This window comes from Saccostrea cucullata, unplaced genomic scaffold, assembly GCF_032062105.1.
Source record: "Saccostrea cucullata isolate Sc308-1 unplaced genomic scaffold, CSIRO_AGI_Scuc_v1 ctg9879, whole genome shotgun sequence".
Classification (NCBI taxonomy): Eukaryota; Metazoa; Mollusca; class Bivalvia; order Ostreida; family Ostreidae; genus Saccostrea; species Saccostrea cuccullata.
Genome location: NW_026924888.1, coordinates 5,639 through 24,421, shown reverse-complemented (window position 1 = coordinate 24,421; position 18,783 = coordinate 5,639). Strand labels below are relative to the sequence as shown.

At 33.5% G+C, this 18,783-nt stretch overlaps 2 protein-coding genes across 2 annotated transcripts; both read left to right on the top strand.

Annotated features, from left to right (window-relative positions):
- Window positions 1-7,494: 7,494 nt before the first annotated feature.
- Window positions 7,495-9,575, top strand: LOC134267531 (toll-like receptor 4). Its single transcript, XM_062749725.1, has one exon. The coding sequence runs from the start codon at window positions 7,495-7,497 to the stop codon at window positions 9,526-9,528; it is 2,034 nt and encodes a 677-aa protein (XP_062605709.1). The 3' UTR covers window positions 9,529-9,575.
- Window positions 9,576-12,337: 2,762 nt separating this feature from the next.
- On the top strand, window positions 12,338-18,783 carry LOC134267533 (uncharacterized). Its single transcript, XM_062749726.1, is given in 8 exon segments — window positions 12,338-12,416; window positions 12,652-13,925; window positions 14,152-14,349; window positions 14,587-14,756; window positions 14,759-14,800; window positions 14,976-15,172; window positions 15,417-15,632; window positions 17,177-18,783. Coding segments are annotated over 7 exon segments (3,612 nt in total). The 5' UTR covers window positions 12,338-12,416; window positions 12,652-12,700; the 3' UTR covers window positions 18,741-18,783.

The window sequence follows — 18,783 nt, the reverse complement described above, 5'->3', positions numbered from 1 at the left end:
AACTTAAATTCAATTCCATATTCAAATATTTGTAAAAAGCAGCTCGACAATTAAATGTTTTAAAAACGTGTGGGGAACATTTTGTAAACTGGGTAAACTTACCATTTATCACTCTTTAAATCCAACTTTAGTTATTGTCCTCTGGTGTGGCATTTTAGCAGTGATCAAAACTGCAAAAAAAAAATAGAAAAAATTCAAGAGCGAGCACTAAGATTCATATATAATGACTACACAAGCAGTTATGAGCATCTGTACGAAACTGTAAAACCTGTGACATTTTGATAACTGACACTTCTTTCACCAGTAATGTTACTGGACAGAGCTTCTATACCAAAACTTGGGAAAATCTGAACTGCAAATCTTCTAATGTTGTCTATGGAATAGAATGTAATCTGTGTGGACTTATTTGTGTCGGTGAAACCAAGGGATCGCTTAACAAAAGAATATCAGGTCATCGATTTCAAATAAATCATGGTGGTCAGCAGCTTTTATATAAACATTTTAATTCACCTGATCATTCTATTTTATCAATGAAAGTTAGAATTCTGGAAAAGATTTATCACCACACAAATAGTCCATCTTTGAGTACACCTTTCCGTAGACAACGTGAAGAAGTTTGGATTAGGAAACTAGGGACAGCCTTTCCCTATGGATGTAATGACAATGTCGATAGTGTAGGAAATCTAACAAGCCCACAGTGTAATAATGTAAATGTGATGGGACTTTTTAACAATACTCAGAGACGTAAGCGTAGTCATGGACATCGTTCGTACAATAAACCTGCAATACACGACGTCTCTTTTGATTCATTACTACCTTATGTAAATCAACAGTTAGGTCTACATCATATTTTACTCTGTCCCTTTGAAACTTTTAAATAGTCTTCTTGAAAAGATCAAGGAACATCCAAATTTAGATTCCTCGACACCTGAATATAGGCTCGGTTCTGTGATTATGGATATTGCACATCATAGGCTTTTTAAATCCGCACGTTTCACGGAAGAAAATGCAGCTAAAACAATCCGTCTTTTCCTTAAACTTCAATATGCCAATAAAGGAATTGACGCGGTAAATATTAGTAATATTCTTAATCACAAAAGGGTCCAGTCTTATATTCCACCATATTTCAAGTTAAAGACTACGCCTTGTATTTCCTACAAATATACATCGGCCATTGCTTCCAAACTTTTCAATTACAAAAATACTTTACATGGCCTGGATATCGACTATCTGAAAAATAATCCTCTTTCGTGTTCATGTTCTTCTTCGCCCTATAACTATAGTCCTGCTGGACACGTTATTACAGGTGACGTAAATATAGTTCGTAATGAGGACCTTAGATCACTTATTTTAAAAGGTCCTAAATATAGGGAACCCCGATCCTTCAACTGGCGTCAGAATTTCATAAATATAATGGATTCTGTTGAAAATTACGCCAGACGATGGGCTAGATATGAAAAAGAAGACATTGACACCTTGTCAGAATGGATTAAATGTATCAGATCCATGTTAAAGTCACGTATTAAAAGATTGAGGGGCAAAATGAAAACTATCTATCCTTCTGTGTTCAATAAACCAGAAGTGAAAAAAGAATTAGATAGATTACACGATCAGTACGTACTGGTTCCTGCCGACAAAGCAGGTAACAACATTGTCTTCGTTTGTAAGGCTCATTATATTAATTGCATTTTAGAAGAACTTGGATTTAATTCTACGAGTGGTAATCCTACTTATACATATACTACTCTTTCTAAGGAAGAAATCCTTCAAAATCACCTGTCAGTTTTGAATACTTTTAATATTCCACAGAGCCAAAATGAATTTGAACTACCTTATATATATTGGATTCCGAAACTTCATAAGAATCCTTACAAACAAAGATACATTGCAGGTTCCAGTAAATGTTCAACCAAGCCTCTTTCGTTACTTCTCACTAAAATATTGACAGTAGTGAAGGAAAAACTTCAAGAGTACTGTACAACTATATATTCAAGAAGTGGTGTAAATCAGATGTGATATTAAAAATTCTAAAGAACTTTTGGACAATTTGAAATCACAAGACTTTACTAAAATCAACAGCATAAAAACTTACGACTTTTCAACTTTATACACAACAATTCCGCACGACAAATTAAAATCCAGGCTTTTTGATATCATTGACAGCTGCTTCTTCAACAAAAATGGAACTCGTAAGTTTACTTACCTCGTCATTGGTCATTTGAAAAATTATTTTGTTAAAACAGATTCTGATTGTACACATAAGTACTCTGAAGTTGACATCAAGAAGATGCTTGAGTTTCTGATTGACAATATCTATGTGGTTTTTGGAGACCAGGTATTCCAACAATCTATTGGAATTCCCATGGGTACAAATTGCGCTCCGTTATTAGCAGACTTATTTTTATATTCATATGAAGCAGAATTTATGCAAAATCTTTTGCGTGAAAAGAAAAAAACACTTGCTGTGGCCTTCAACTCGACATTTAGATATATCGACGACGTATTGTCAGATTAATAATGATAATTTCCATTCCTACGTCGACACGATATATCCTGGTGAGCTTGAGATAAAAGATACCACAGAGTCCAACACATCTGCTTCATACTTGGATATTTTACTTGAAAAAGACACAAATGGTAATTAACAACCAAGCTATATGATAAACGTGATGACTTTAACTTTTCTATCGTCAACTTCCCTTACTTATGCAGCAATATACCTTCATCACCTGCATACGGAGTATTTATATCTCAGTTGATTCGATACGCAAGAGCATGCTCTACGTATGAACAATTTCGTAAACGAGGTAAATTATTGACAAGCAAGTTGATGAAACAAGAATATCAACAGTCTCGTTTAAAGTCATCATTTCGTAAATTCTATGGTCGATACAATGACCTTGTCAGCAAATACAATTTATCATTGAATGAAATGCTGACTGACGTTTTTCATACCAATTGTTAGTCCATTATTTATACACTGAATTGACTACGGATTTTTTCCGTTATTTCCTGATTATGACAATGAGCACACGGCGGGTGTGACCGGTCAGCAGGGGATGCTCACTCCTCCATGGCACCTGATCCCACCTCTGATGTTTCGGAGGTCCGTGTTTGCTCTGCTCTTGTTTTGTATATTTGTTTAATGGACGTTGAGATTGAATACTGTTCGTTATTTCCATATCCTTACTAGAAAAATCAAACCTCCCCTCACTGAAAATCAGGCGTATGAGAGCCATGGCCCTTGAAGTCTTCAAAATTATAAACAATCAAAGCCCACTGTTCCTGCAAGATTTAGTTCAACAGCGAAATTCCACATACAATTTTAGATAATATCAAAAGACTCTGGAATTACCCAGGCCAAGAACCACTAGGTATGGAAAACAGTCATTCAGCTATGCGGCTGCTACGTTGTGGAATTCTTTACCAAATCATGCTAGGGAACTTTCCACCCTCAGCCAATTTAAAACGTTCATTGAAACATGGACGGGGAAAAAAATCCAAATGTAGTTCCTGCAGAAACCACAGCATGGGGCTGCATAGCTGATGAGAATAATTACATAAATTGTTTTTAATTTTTTTTTTCTTCTTTTTTCTCAATTTGGTTTAGCTATGTCTGTGTGAATTTTTAATTTTCTAAACTAATTTATTTATTTATCGTTTTTTATTTATTTATTTATTTTTTATTATTATTAATAGTACAATTAGTTATTTTTAATCTGACTTTAAGGGTTAAACGTAGTGTTTAATTTTTATTACTGTCATATGACTTTTATTTATTTATTTATAATACTATTTATATTATAATAATATTTATTTTTGTTCCTCTTAATGCAATCATATTGCTTTTCAAGTTTTTTTTTTCTTTAACTAATTCTAAAGAAAATATAAATTCTTAACATTTGTTTAATTCTTAAAATTCGTTTTATCTGCCATATGTATGTGTATATATGTACATGTGTTTTTGCATGTTAATTTATGTTGTAAATGTTTTCTTGTGATATTTTAACTGTGATAGTCGGTTTAGAAAGCTCTACAGAGCTCATGTTTCTTGTTATGTAATGTATACATTGCCGACTTCAAATAAAATTTACTTACTTACTTACTTAAAGGACCAAGCCTTCTTCCAAGGGAGATAATTAGGAATAAGTGGAAAATTACTGGTTTAAAAATCTTCTTCTCAAGAACCATTGGGACAGGAAAGATGAAACTCATGTTGAATCATCCTCAGGTAGTGTACATTCAAGTTTGTTCAAATCATGACCCCCGGGGGTAGGGTGGGGCCACAATGGCCGATCAAAGTTTTACATAGGAATATATAGGGAAATCTTTAAAAATTTTCTTCTCAAGTACTGCAAAGCCATGATTAGTGATATTTATATGGAAGCATCCTCAGGTACTGTAGATTCTAGTTTGTTCAAATCATAACCCCCAGGGGTAGGGTGGGACCACAATGGGGGTCCAAGTTTTACATTGGAAAAAAAAGGGGAAAATCTCAATAACAGAAAAGCTATGTTAAGTCATATTGACATGTAAGCATCCTCATGTATTGAAGATTTAAATTTGTTCAAATCATGAATATAGTAATATATAAACAAAATGTTTTTAAAAATTCTATAAAAATCTTTTTCTCAAGAACTTTCTGAAGAAGTTATATGCAGAATTGATATGGAGGCATTCTCAAGTAGTATTAGAATTGGGGAAGCCCCCCCCCCCCCCCCCCGGTAAACTTTTCAATTCTGATCTGATTTGTGCTTTTCCCTAGCCGATGTGCTCAGGTGAGCGATGTGGCCCCTGGGCCTCTTGTTAAATATGCATTACCTTACAATTTATATTATCTTTTCAGTTTTATTAGGAACGTAATTTTATAGGTATGTCACTTAAGAATTTGAATGTTATAAATTCTATCACACACATCTTTAAATAGAGCTTTATAAATTTATTTTATTGTTATTATTCCATTGTTAGTCGACATTTAACTGAAAATAAGTTTTAAAATCTTTCTCATAATCAATATTGACTAGGGTATTTTTTCGTATATTTTTTCACAATTGTTTTACTTTTTATAAAGTTAAATGTTTTGAAAGAGAGTTCTAGAGGTAATTCTCGAAAAGCCAATTATATATGCATATGTCCGAGGACGTGCTTTCCATTAAAGGCTTCCTTGCTTGAACTATGCAATAATCGTGAAGAGATTTTGAAAGTTATATTCCTGTTCTAGACTTGACCTACTTGTGCATAGTCACAAGTGTGTTTCCTCACCCTCTCATAAATATAAATGTTGCCACCATTACTGCTTGGATCTTGCGACAGTACACTGGTGTGCTCAGGTTCTACAGGGTACCTGCAAAGTGAACAAATGTTTGGCCATACCTATTTTATTGGGTAAGTACAGTGTAAGTGAACCATAATCTATTTTTTTTCTTCAGCAGCACGCTGGTATGAGGATTTCTATGCCTGACTACTTTTTTCAATACCGAATATATATTGCCTACGCAAGTGTGCCATTTTGCGAGAGTGAGACCATAAAGAGAAGTCGTCCATTATATTAAGTCTGCTTATGGTATTTGTATATAAATATATATTAAAAAGCCCTAGAAAGTTTTGGTGTCAAGTACGAAATGTGCCATGTAGTATGTGTTTCGTTTCTTAAAACGTTTACCTTATACCAAATAACAAGTGTTTCCGATTTGTGGGTGTGTTAGTCTGTAGAAAGAATCATTTAGGTTCATAATCCCTCGACTCACTCAAGAAACGTCGTTTAAGGCTTATGAAATTCCCGGAGAAATGTATTTTATAACATGAAACAGTTTTGGCATAACTTGCAGGGAACAATTTGACTAAAAAGATCTTTGAATATAAAAATTTCTGTAGCAATAATATACATCCCATTACAATTTATCTTTCTTATTGGATTATTAATGACCCCAAGCGTTACTCAGTAGATCTAAACTACGTGTATATAAAATTAAGTTACTGCATGAATTTTTCTGTTCTATATAAGCATATCATTTTCTTAAAATGTTGCATACCATACGATTGTTTTAAAACTAATTTGTACCTAACGCTCTTAAAAAAAATAATGATCAATCAAAATATTTCCTTGCTTGAAGTAAAATTGGATTATATGCTTTTTTATAATTTAGTGCGGAAGCGAGACAAAGGGGCATTTTTCAAAACCGAGTTTGGACTTTAAGGCGTTAACTTAATTCAGTTGAAGGTAGGTAGTCTAACGTTACAGTATCGTGGCATATTTATGACATCCACAGAACTTTTTGTTACCATAGCAAACCATGCTAAGTCAAGATAACTATCTCGTCAATTTAAGACAACTTTCTGGTTTGTTGACAAAAATCGACTTTATATCTTGTCCAGTCAAGATAAAATATCACATTTGTTGAGATAGCTATCTTGACATGACGAGATAATTTATCTTGCATTATGAACAAAATAGATATTGTAACAAATGTGATATCCTATCTTGACTGCACAAGATATAAAGTCGATGTCTGTCGACAAACCAGACAGTTATCATGACTTGACGAGATTCTTATCTTGATTTGACATGATATGCTATGCTAACAAAAAGTTATGTAGATCTCATAAATATGCCACCACAATGATTATGGTGGCATATTTATGCCATCCACATAACTTTTGGTTAGCATAGTATATCATAACTATCTCAAGTCATGATACCTTTCTGGTTTGTCGACAAACATTAACTTTATATCTTTTCCAGTCAAGATAAGTTATCATATTTGTTGCGATAGCTATCTTGACATGATGCGATAACTTGTATTGCATCATGAATAAGATAGCTATCGCAAAAATACGATTGCTTATCTTGACAAGAAATAAGTCGGCGTTTGTCAACAAACAAGAAAATTATCATGACTTGACCAGGGAATTATCTTGATTTGACATGATATGCTATGTTAACAAAAAGTTATGTAGATGGCATAAATATGCCACCATATAAGATAAAGAAATATGTGTGCTTTAAAATATCGAGAATATAACTATAGTGGCATATTTATGCCATCCACTTATATTTTGTTAACATAGCATATCATGTCAAGTCCAGATAACTATCTCCTCAATTCATGATAACTTTCTGGTTTGACAACAAAAACAAACTTTATATCTTGTCCAGTCAAGATAAGATACATGTATAACATTTGTTGAGATAGCTATCTCTCTCTCTCTCTCTCTCTCTCTCTCTCTCTCTCTCTACATGACGAGATAACTTATTTTTTCATGAATATAATAGCTATCTCAAAAATAAGATTGCTTATCTTGGATGGACAAGATAAAAAAAAAAAAAGTCGTCGTTTGGCGTTTGTCGATAAACATGAACTTCTCATGACTTGACGATAGTTATCTTGATTTGACATGATAATTATGTTATGTTAACAAAACGTTATGTGGATGGCATAGATATGCCACCATATATAACATATGTATGCTTCCATATATGCTTCAAACAGGTACATGTATATTGTAAATGTGAAGTTGAAGAAGTATCCATGGAAGGAACAATGCACTTGCTGTTGCTTTTCTCGTCAATTTTTTTTTGCTGGAGCAAATATAGTTAGTGAAGAAAAACATCATGTTTCCTACTGCCAAACCAAGAACTGCTTTTGTCGGAACAAGTCAACAGCGGATTCCTCCTATAAGAATCTTTCTACCCTTCCAAGAGGACTCCCCAGGACTATAACTTCCCTCATCCTTACCGGAAATGATTTTCCTGATTTGAAGGACGAAGATTTCAATCCAGTAGCTCATCTGAAATTAAAAAGTCTCATAATGAAACATTGTAACATTGAAAGCATCTCTAAATCCGCTTTTCAAACTCTCAGTAGCCTTGTGAAGTTTGACTTATCTTATAATAGGATAACAGGAAAGGTGCTATATTTAGCCACAAGATCTCTTGGTAAATCGAGAATCAAGATTCTAGATGTGTCTGGGAATTATTTTAATGGGTCGAATAATCAATTTTCTGGATTTAGAAATGAATGGTTCTTACAACTGCGAGAATTATGTTTAGTAGGTATAAATGTGAATATTTTCAATTTTACAACACTTTCCACACTTAAGAAGTTAAGTAAATTGGATCTAGGAAGCAACAGAATTACTCACTTACATGTCTCTAAGGAAACGGTATTTTTAAAGCTTCAGTATTTAGATCTGGCAAGAAACAGTCTTAGAGATACAAGTTTCTTCCAGAAAAGAGGAAATTGTCTGCCGAAACTTATACATCTAGACTTGTCTCGTAACCCATTTTTTACAATATGCTCTCGTTCATTTGTAAAACTAATAAGCTTGAAAGCTCTGATTTTGAATCATCTCCAGGTCAAAGCATCAATAGAAACAAGGGCTCTGGAATCGCGAAGTCTTGTTAATCTTTCTATTGACAGTTTTCAAGGTGATAATCATATATTGTTTAAACATTGCCCTCTACTGCAGGAACTTCAAATGAGAAGAATGACATTATTTTTGACCAATTTAACAAAGATGCTGTCGCCTTTAAGACATTTGAGATCCCTATTAATCCGAGGATGCGGCATTAAGTATATGTCGTCTTTACAAGGATTGCCAGAACTCCAAAAGCTAGATTTTACCTACAATCATATACAGAACCTTCAAAAAAAGGACATTGAAAACCTATGGAAATTGGAAGAAATATCGTTTGGTTGGAACTCTATTTTTACAGTTTCTCAATCTTCTTTTCCAGAATTTATCTGGAAAAAGAAGAAGCTTCGATTAGATTTATCATCAAACCCCTTTAATTGTGACTGTGAACTTGAATGGTTTTCCAACTGGCTGAGAATTAACAACCATAAGGTGGTTGCTTATCCATTCCGATATACATGCAAAACACCAGTAAAGCTGCAAAATCAGTATCTTTTAAGGGTTGATTTTCGCATGTGTCATCAGTTGAATCAATATATGATTTTATCATTTACCTTTTGTGGAATAATATCCAATATTTCTTTTACGATTGTCCTTGCCTGGAAACTTAGATGGGACATAAAATACTATATTCACATATGTAAACGTAGAAATCTCAAAAGGTATACGAGACTGTTATCTGATGGGTATCAGTATGACGGATTTGTTGCATACAATACACGAGACAGGAAATGGATCATGTCGGAACTTGTCGAAAATTTAGAAAATAGAAGAAAATACAAACTTTGCCTTCACGAAAGAGACATCATTCCTGGGGGAATCTTTGTCGATGAAATTCTTGATAGCATTGAAGTTAGTAGAAAATTTATCCTTGTATTATCTCCCAATTTTATGAGTGATCAGTGGTGCCACTATGAAGCAACCCTTGCAAACCATGCTCTGGCTGACGGTAGAATTGGAGAAATTATTCTTATTGTTTTAGGAAAAATCAGATCTGAGCATATGACAAATTCCATGAAAATTTTGCTGAAATCTATCCGCAATATAGAGTGGACAGAAAATAAAAATGGACAAAAATTATTTTGGTCCAGTATAGAACAACTCATGAACTGATAAATTAACTACATTGTATCTATGAGAAGTTCAAGGGTTAATTTTCTTTACAGTATTGTGAAAAGACTTACATGTACATGTATTCTTTCTTACTTTTATTACATAAAAACTAAATGTTCATGTTAGAAGTATCAGAAAGAGGAAAATACAATATTTGCCTTGAAAATTGTTCGGCTAGGGTTAATCTTGGGTGAAAAAATGTGTGTTTCTGCAATTAGGCTATCTGCTTTTCATCAATAGAATCAAAATGTAAATTGGACGATGATGTAAATCTTATTTTATTTTACACCCTTCACTGTAAGTTATAATTTGAGTAATTTATAATTTTTGACTGAAAGAGGATAAACCTTGATAGAAATTTTATGGAGTATTGTCATTCTAAGATGTGGACTGAAAATTAGAGAAATATTTCTCATTGTTATCAGACTGATTTTTCTCTTTGACGCTCAAGAGTAAAATTTATAATTTCAACATTTTTGAATTCGAAAGACTGACAAAATAATCAACTGAGTTTCTGTACGGTCTTGTCCACTTAGAAGCGAAAATTATACATGAAGATGATAATGAATAGTCTCTAAAATCATGAATTATTATTGGTTAATAGGATGGAGATAAGTATGTAACTTATATAACAGGTGTTTTCTCACGGAGAAAGTGTTTTCACGTGATAATGTACGAGTCATCATGTAAAATTTTCCTCAAACTATATTAAAGTATTCATCACGGTGTTTCAGTATAAAACAACGTAACGTGGTGTAATTTCCATTGTTTTCTGGTTTAACACTAAAAAACAATGACAGATGATATAAAATTTGATCAAAACATTTGAAAATACACGTGTATTATGCTGACAACTTAATTCATGTTTATATTATGATTTAAGAAAATGAAAATAAATGCGCAGTTTTTAAATTTTTAATTCAAAATTTCAGAATGATGAGATCTGAAGTGACAAAAAGTTGTACAGATTAATAACTAATGGTTTGTTGTCGAAGGGCAGAATTTTAAACACCAGAGAAGGTTTATATTATCTAAATATTTTAGAAATTATAATTTGCATAGTTAAAACAGTCAAGTATAAGCTGAATAATTTTTATCAATCCATTTTTTGTGTGTGTATCATCTGCCCTTAAACTTGTCCACGGATATGTTTTGTCTACGAAATGTTATATAAGTATTCAACACTTCTTCAAACCCAAGTTTAAATTCCCATAAAACAGTGTACTGTATTTTTCTTTCAATATAACGAAAAATTAAGGGGATGAAACATTGTGAACACCACTATAAATTGAAAATTTTCACAACACCACTATAAATTGAAAATTTTCACAGACGTTCTGACAAATCAAACTGCAACTTATATATATTTTAATTTAATATGCTTAATGGTGTCCCAATCGCATTTCTTTTAATATACTCCTCGACTTTCCCTTCTAATAAAGGGGTCATTTTACACATTTCACACTGAATGACAATCGCTGATGCATAGTCCAATATATCCGCTTGTATCATTCAAATATTCAAAATACTTATGCTCAAAAATAAACTGGTATCAAAAAATTGTCCAGGAATTAGTACCTTCTTGAACAAATTAAAATCACAAAAATCATCTTCAATTGAAAGGGGGAACAAGATGTGTTTGTGAAACACTGATGCCCCCGTTCCCAATTATGGCCAGGCAAAAGTTTTAAATAAGTACAGAAATCTTCAAGATCAAGGTAAGAAATTCAATATTATTGGTATCCAATGAAAAGGTATTTCCACAAAGAACACATGTGTGAAGTATGGAAGCCCTAGCCCTAACCATTCAAAAGTTATGGCCAAGGTTAAAAGATTTTAAAAGTAGGTTAAACTCCATGATCAAGGACAGAAGGTCTAGATTACTGGTATTGAATGAAAGGCATTGTCACAAGAATTACATATGTGAAGTATGAAAGCCCTAGCCCTTGCTTGAAAAGTTATTGCCAAGGGTAATATTTTTTCATAAGTTCGGAAATCTGTAGGTCAAGGTCAAAAGATCAAGGTTATTTGTATCCAATAAAAGGACTTGCCACAAAGAATACATTTATGAAATATGGAAGCCCTAGTCCTAACCGTTAAAAAGTTATTGCTAAGATTAATGTTTTTCATAAGTCTAGAAATATCCAAGGTCAAGGTTAGAAGGTCAAGGTTATTGGTATCCAATGAAAGGTCTTTCCACAAAGAATAAATATGTAATGTATGAAAGCCCTAGCCCTCACCGTTCAAAAGTTATGGCCAAAGTTTAAAAAATTTAAAAGTAGGTCAAACTCTAAGGTCAAGGTCAAAAGATTAAAGGTCTTGATTTTAAATGAAAGGTTTGTCACAAGAATTAAATATGTAAAGTATGAAAGCACTAGCTCTAACCCTTTGAAAGATATGGTCGAGGTTTGTTTTTTAAAAGTAGGTCAAACTCCAAGGTCAAGGTCAAAGGGTAAAACCTTTTGGTATGCAATAAAGCGGCTTCTTACAAGGATTACAATTGTAAAGTATGAAAGCTCTTTCCGCACATCAACATGCCCATGAACATGATTAACCCTAGAAAAGGTTTTATCAAAATCGCACGAGTAGTTTCCGAGAACACTCGAGGAGAAAAAAGTACCGGAGAAGAATTTTGAAAAAAAAAGTAAAAACAACATGATCCCAACTTTCGCCAACACAATAACAGTAACCTAATAAGCTACATCATTTTCTGAAATCAGTGGACATCATATCATTTTATCTTTATCATCTATCTCAAACGTGTCTCGTTTTTAAACACATGCACAAGTGTACAAACGAAGATACGTATTAATCTAGTTTGTGGCATTCGCAAAACTTACAATTTATTATAAAATGGAACGAGAAGAACAAAATCAGCGTAAAACGTAGTAAGTTTGATATTTTAATATCCATCAGTTTTATTATTTCATAATGTAACGCATATTTCAGATATAATTTGTACATGTTAGTATTTCTCTTCAAGCGATTTGAATACTAAAGAAATGACATTTTATTTACTGAAACATACAGTATTTTGATCCCATAATTTAGCATTATTGAGGATTTTTAACTATAAAATAAAAATAAAGAGAACAAAATCCGTTTATTTTTCTCTATTCTTAGCCCATCCTACCAAAAGAAATGAAGCTAAGAATATGAAGATACTTTTGCAATGGCGACTTCGAAAAATCTCCGATACAATGGTTCTGGTGAGGTTCGAAGTAGAAGATTCCGGAGTAAATCAAGAAGTAGGAGGGGCGCCCACCAATACAGGGTTCAGAGAAATAAAAGTTTAGAGAGGGGTTTAACTGCTGATGATTCTAGTGATGAAATGTCTTCGGATAATGACAATATATACATGCACAACTCCACAAGGGCGACCTCAACTTTTCGGCGATATGATAGATATGCGTCAATAAGAAATGACAGAGACAGGAGCAAATCAAGAAGTAGAAAAGGTGCCCACCAAAATAGGAAACAGGAAAATAAAAGTCTAGAAAGAAGATTGATAGTTGCGGCAGGATCTAGTGATGAAGCATCTTCGGATAAAGACAATGTGTATAGCTATAACTCACACTCTTTAGGACAGTCTAGTGATGTTTTTGAAAGAAGATCTTTCGAGTTAAATGTATTTAAGTTTCTTGTAAAAAATATAGGTGGGTGTATAAATGTGCCATCTTTTAAAGAAAAGTATGCACATTTACCACAGAATCTTGATGAATGGCTCAATGAACGTAAGGAGAAAATTTCAGTGTATAAAAGAAATAACATTGTACTTTATATCGGGCCTCTTCTCAAAAAAGCTTCCATCTGTGCTGAAAACTTTGGGTTTGGAGAAGAAAGAGAGTGCAGTCGCATCAACTGTAAACACTTTCATATTTGCAAACACTACTTAAATGGATTGTGCAGACAAGGTCCCAGATGCAGAAAAGGGCATGATTTTGAAAATGGTCACAATCGGGATATCAAAGAAAGAAATGGTCTACAAGAATATACAGATGATGAAATGAAAAAGATAATTCTTTGGAGATATCCCCAGGTCTGCAAAGCACGTAATTGCTTGTTGGCAGAAGATTGTCCATATCTTCACATTTGCTATAATTTCATTAAAAACAATTGTGATGATTCAAGTTGCCCACGAGGACATTCTTTCGAAACTTCCCATAACAAATGGGTTCTTTCAGTGTATAGAATGGAGAGATGGCCGACTCAAAAATTGAGCTTGCTAAAATCCTTGGTTAACATGCCAAGCAGGCAAAAAAGTAAAAGAGATATTTGTTGCATGGCTAATTTTCATGCAGATGTTCAAAGTGAGAACTATGGAGAACCATTAGGTGTGCGGTTAGATCAGAATGAACTTCATCGAAAACCAAACTCAGATCACGATATCTTCAAAAGTAAGCATAATTATTAAAAAAAAAACTTCGATGAAAAAGACAGATAAAAATTTTATTTTCTCTATTTACAAGTGTAGTCTTTAAATGTAATTTTTTCTAAAAAGTATGATGGCTAAATTGAATTAATTAAATGAGAACAGAACAGACAAAAAATTACACATACCCATTTTATCTTTGTTTTTTTCTATATCAAGGAGTCTTAATTGAAATTTCCATTTCTTATTAGAAAAATCTTTCTCAACATCAAGTAGTGTATTAGATAAGAATGCCCATAAGACAAACATTTGCCATAATAATTTGACGGGAGGTTGTCAAGGGAGGGACTGCGATAAACACCACACCCGCCTTCCATACCTCTGGCAGATCCGTATCTATAGAGACTGGATCAGCTTTGATGACGTAGAAAACCAGAAACTGGAAAGACGTTATTGCAATCTTGAAGACACGGCAGATGGAGAGGCAAATCTTTAAAACAAATAACAAATAAAATTCTTTTTAAAAATATAATCGTCATAAAATTGACTGTGTCAAATTTTCATGTGTAATAATTAGAAAATTTAGATTCATATATGAAGTTTTATCTGAATAGGTTGACTGTGTCAAATTTTCATGTGTAATAATTAGAAAATTTAGATTCATATATGAAGTTTTATCTGAATAGGTTTATGTTCAAGGGAGAAAGAAAAGACAAGCCTTAATTTTTCTAAAGATTATGGGATCATTGAAAAGCAGACAAAACCTCATTGTGATATTCGGAGATTAACAAGTGTTTCCTTCGTCAAACAAGGGGCAGTATTGGCTTCAGATTCCTTCCACACTCAATGGAGAATGAGCATTTTCAAAATGACTTCAAACAATGGATAGCGTATGAAAAAGTAATATTAATGTTTTTCAGTTATGTTAGCTGAAATCTACAGGCAGATAATTTTCAACAATAAGCTTTGATTTTAAATTATAATGTACATGTATTGTGCTTGAAAAAGATTTAAATTTATGTCTGATATCACAGTAGTGCATCGAATTTATTATTTTCAAAATGTATATTTTCAGGATGAAGTACAGTATACACTAGAGAAGAAATACATGATGAAACAAAAAAGCTATTTATTTACAAGGGAAGGTCATAAAATGAAGTATAGGATTGAATTCTCTAATATGAGACAGATAAACATAGACACTTCCAAAGTCCGAATTATTCTTAGACGTCCTGCGTTTGTATCTTTAGCTGATGTGATATCAAATTCATTGTAAGTCAATGTGAAGTGAAAAACATTTTTGAAATATTGCTGTGACATAAAAACAAGACGTATAATTTACTTTATATCACGATACAAGTTAGTCTCTTTATGAACATCTCACTCATTTGAACATATATTCTGTGTATGTTAATTGTAGCATTGGGATGCGATTAAATACTTATTTACGTTTTTGAGTTTTATTGAGCTTTCTTTTCAATCAAAATTTTATAAGTATGTTTTTTTTTATTTCAAGCCCAAGGTCAATTCATATCTCCATTCCTGTATCGTGTCCCGGTGACTGGGATCCGTTAGATGTTTCAAATGACTTCGAATGGGTTGATTTGGATGAAACAGGTAACGAGTTCAAAGATGTCCAGGCTTCCTTCTTCAAGACTCTAAGCAAGGACCAGTTTCAGATTTCCAACATTTATCGCATACAGAATCTTGCATTGTGGAATGAATTCAACATGTAAGATAAACTATCCTATCTTTTATCTAAAATGACTGCATAATAAATGTACATGTATTAATTTTAAAGAATAGATTAATTATCCTCGCTAGATATGTTGGAGAGGATGCAACCTCTTTGCATTCCTTTCTCAATGAATAAAACAGGTTTTCATTTATTGAAGCTCATGTTCTATGATAAAGCTCTATGATATTTTTATAAAGCTCTAAAATAAACGTGATGACTTTAACTTAATCGTCCACTTCCCTTACTCATGCAGCAATATACTTTCGTCACTTGTATACGGAATTTATATACTAGTATCTCAGTTGATTCGATACGCAAGAGCATGCTCTACGTATTAAACAATATCTAAAACGAGGTAAATTATTGATATACAAATTGATGAAACAAGAATATCAGCAGTCTCGTTTAAAGTTATCATTTCGTAAGTTCTATGGTCGATACAATGACCTTGTCAGCAAATTCAATTTATCAATGAGTCAAATGCTGACTGACGTTTTTCATACTGATTGTTATTCCATTATTTATACTCTGAATTGACGACGGATTTTTCCGTTATTTCCCAATCATGACAAGGATCACGCGTGAGTGTGACTGGTCGGCAGGGGATGTTCACTCCTCCATAGACACCTGATCCCACCTCTGACGTTTTGGAGGTCCATGTTTCCTCTGCTCCTATTTTGTGTTGCTTTATGGACTTTTGATCTTGAATATTGTTCGTTATCTCCATATGGTTCATTTTATCAATTTTGTGAATTTGTATATATGCTTTAATGTGTTGATTGTAGTGTCTTCTTTGCATCATTAATTCTTCTTTTGTATTGTATATCATTAATTAAACGTTGTTTTTATATTTCAATATACAAATATATTTTGGGAGTGATTGTATGTCCGTAAAAATTTTAACCCCTACATTATTAAATCTCATAAAAAATACATGTGAACCAAGATGTAATAAGGTAAAAATGATCTACCGAGTCAGATTCTCTTAACAAAAACTGTGAAAAGAGGGAACTACAGGCGCATTGTGCTTCAACACTGCTAGAAGTGGTGTATTATCAAATGTTGAATTTAAAAACTTCCAATGTTCTTTTAGGATTTTTTTTAAAAACCAGTCAATAATATACATTTATTGACTGAGTTCGAGGACAACATGCGTTTTTTTGGACCCAAAAACCAAACTGTCTGTCTAAGGCCGTTAGGCAGACAGTTTGGTTCTTGGGTCCGACAAAACGCAATAATGTTTTGTTATACCTGTCAATTGTTTTTGTACTGTCTTCCATGATGTAACATCAGATCCGCCACTGTTGAACACCAATTAACGGAACACCAATTAACGGATGAAAATGACAGGGCCCATTCTTTGAAGTAAGCGGTCCAACGATTTTATTATGCCCGCTCAGCAAAACATTGGAAATGTTAGACTTTTTCCGCATAAATTTGTATAGGAACAGATTTTTAAATTTTATATTAATATTTTTATTTATAAAATAATATGAAATTCTTTTTTACATTGTTTAATAAATTTAAAAAAATTGTAGGAAAAAAACAAACATGGAAAGAACTGGTGGAAAGAAAACTTACAACGTTGATGAAAGAAGTCTTTTCCATGGCACAGATTCAATTGACAGGTGTTATGGTATATGTACCAACAATTTTGATTTTCGTCTGAGTGGGAAAAATGCAACGGTTTATGGGAAAGGATCTTACTTTGCCATTTCTGCAAAGTATAGTCATAACTACACAAAAGGCAACACGCGCTTTATGTTTAGAGCTAAAGTTCTGATTGGAAGCTATACCAAAGGTAAAGAAGACTTGACGTGTCCACCAAATATCCCTGGAGAAGGACACAGACGTTTTGATTCCTGCGTCGACAATACCTCTGACCCTTCAATATTCATTGTTTTTGACAGAAATCAGACGTACCCCGAGTACTTGATTGCATATCAGGAAAATATTGAAGCACGGACTTTAGATTGGCAGTCAATACAAAAATCAAAACGAAGTTTTTCAAGAAGTAGGGGCATTGCATCTAGATCAATTAACGTTTCCACTAATATTAACAATGTTCAAAACAACCTCAATACATTAGTTAAAACTCCATCTAGTAGTCAGGGAACTGTAATTACTACTCCCTTCACAAAAAGTCGACGGAGACCACCACTACGCCGATCAAGACCTTTGTCTTTAAGCAATAATCAAAGTTCCTCACATACTGATTTGACATCAACTCAATATCCTGTTGGCATATCAAACTCCACTTCTATCAGCAATTCGACACAAAATAGCACGTCGACCAACTCAACTGCTCATGGAGATCATGTACATGCAGCTTCCATTGGAGTGATATCTTCCACGACAAACAATTATCAGGCTCCCACTGGAATAAGAGCTATTTCGAATACAAATAATCACCAGGCTTCAACGAGTCTAAAAGATTCTTCCACAGCAAGCAGTTACCAGACTTTAGCGGGAACGGGGTCTTCTATTTCCATCATTAACAAGGCTTCTATTCAAAACATTTCTTCCAGTGCAAATTACCAAGCCTCCAACAAACTGGGACCCTTTTCTCCTGCAAACAATTACCAATCAAACAGTCTGAAAGATTCTTCCATAGCAAACAGTTACCAGAATTTAACGGGAACGGGGGCTTCCATTACCATTAACAACGCCTCTACAAAAACTACTTCTTCCACTTCAAATTACCAAGCCTCCAACACAATGGGACCCATTTCCCCTGCAAACAATTACCAACCTTCCACAGGAATTGGAGTTTCTTCCATGCCAAAAAACCACCAAACTTTCACCAGAGCAGGAGCTTCTTCCATTGCAAACAACTATCAGGCTTCCAGAGGAATCGGATCGACTTCCGTTTTAAACAATTATCAATATACTGAGGTCACTTCTCCTCAGAACCGGAGTTTTAACAGCTTTCCAAAGTTTTCTTCCTCAATTAACCGAAAAAATAGGGATCCTTATTCTGTTACGAGAGGTCGAAGTGAACGTCTTTCGTCCTTTCCTGGAGTTAGATACCGGGGGTATTATTCTTTGTCAAACATAGTGATACCAAATGAGGATTATGGATGTTGTTGTCTAATTTTGTGATAAAATTTAAACGAAACTTTCAAATCGTTAATCAGTAATCATT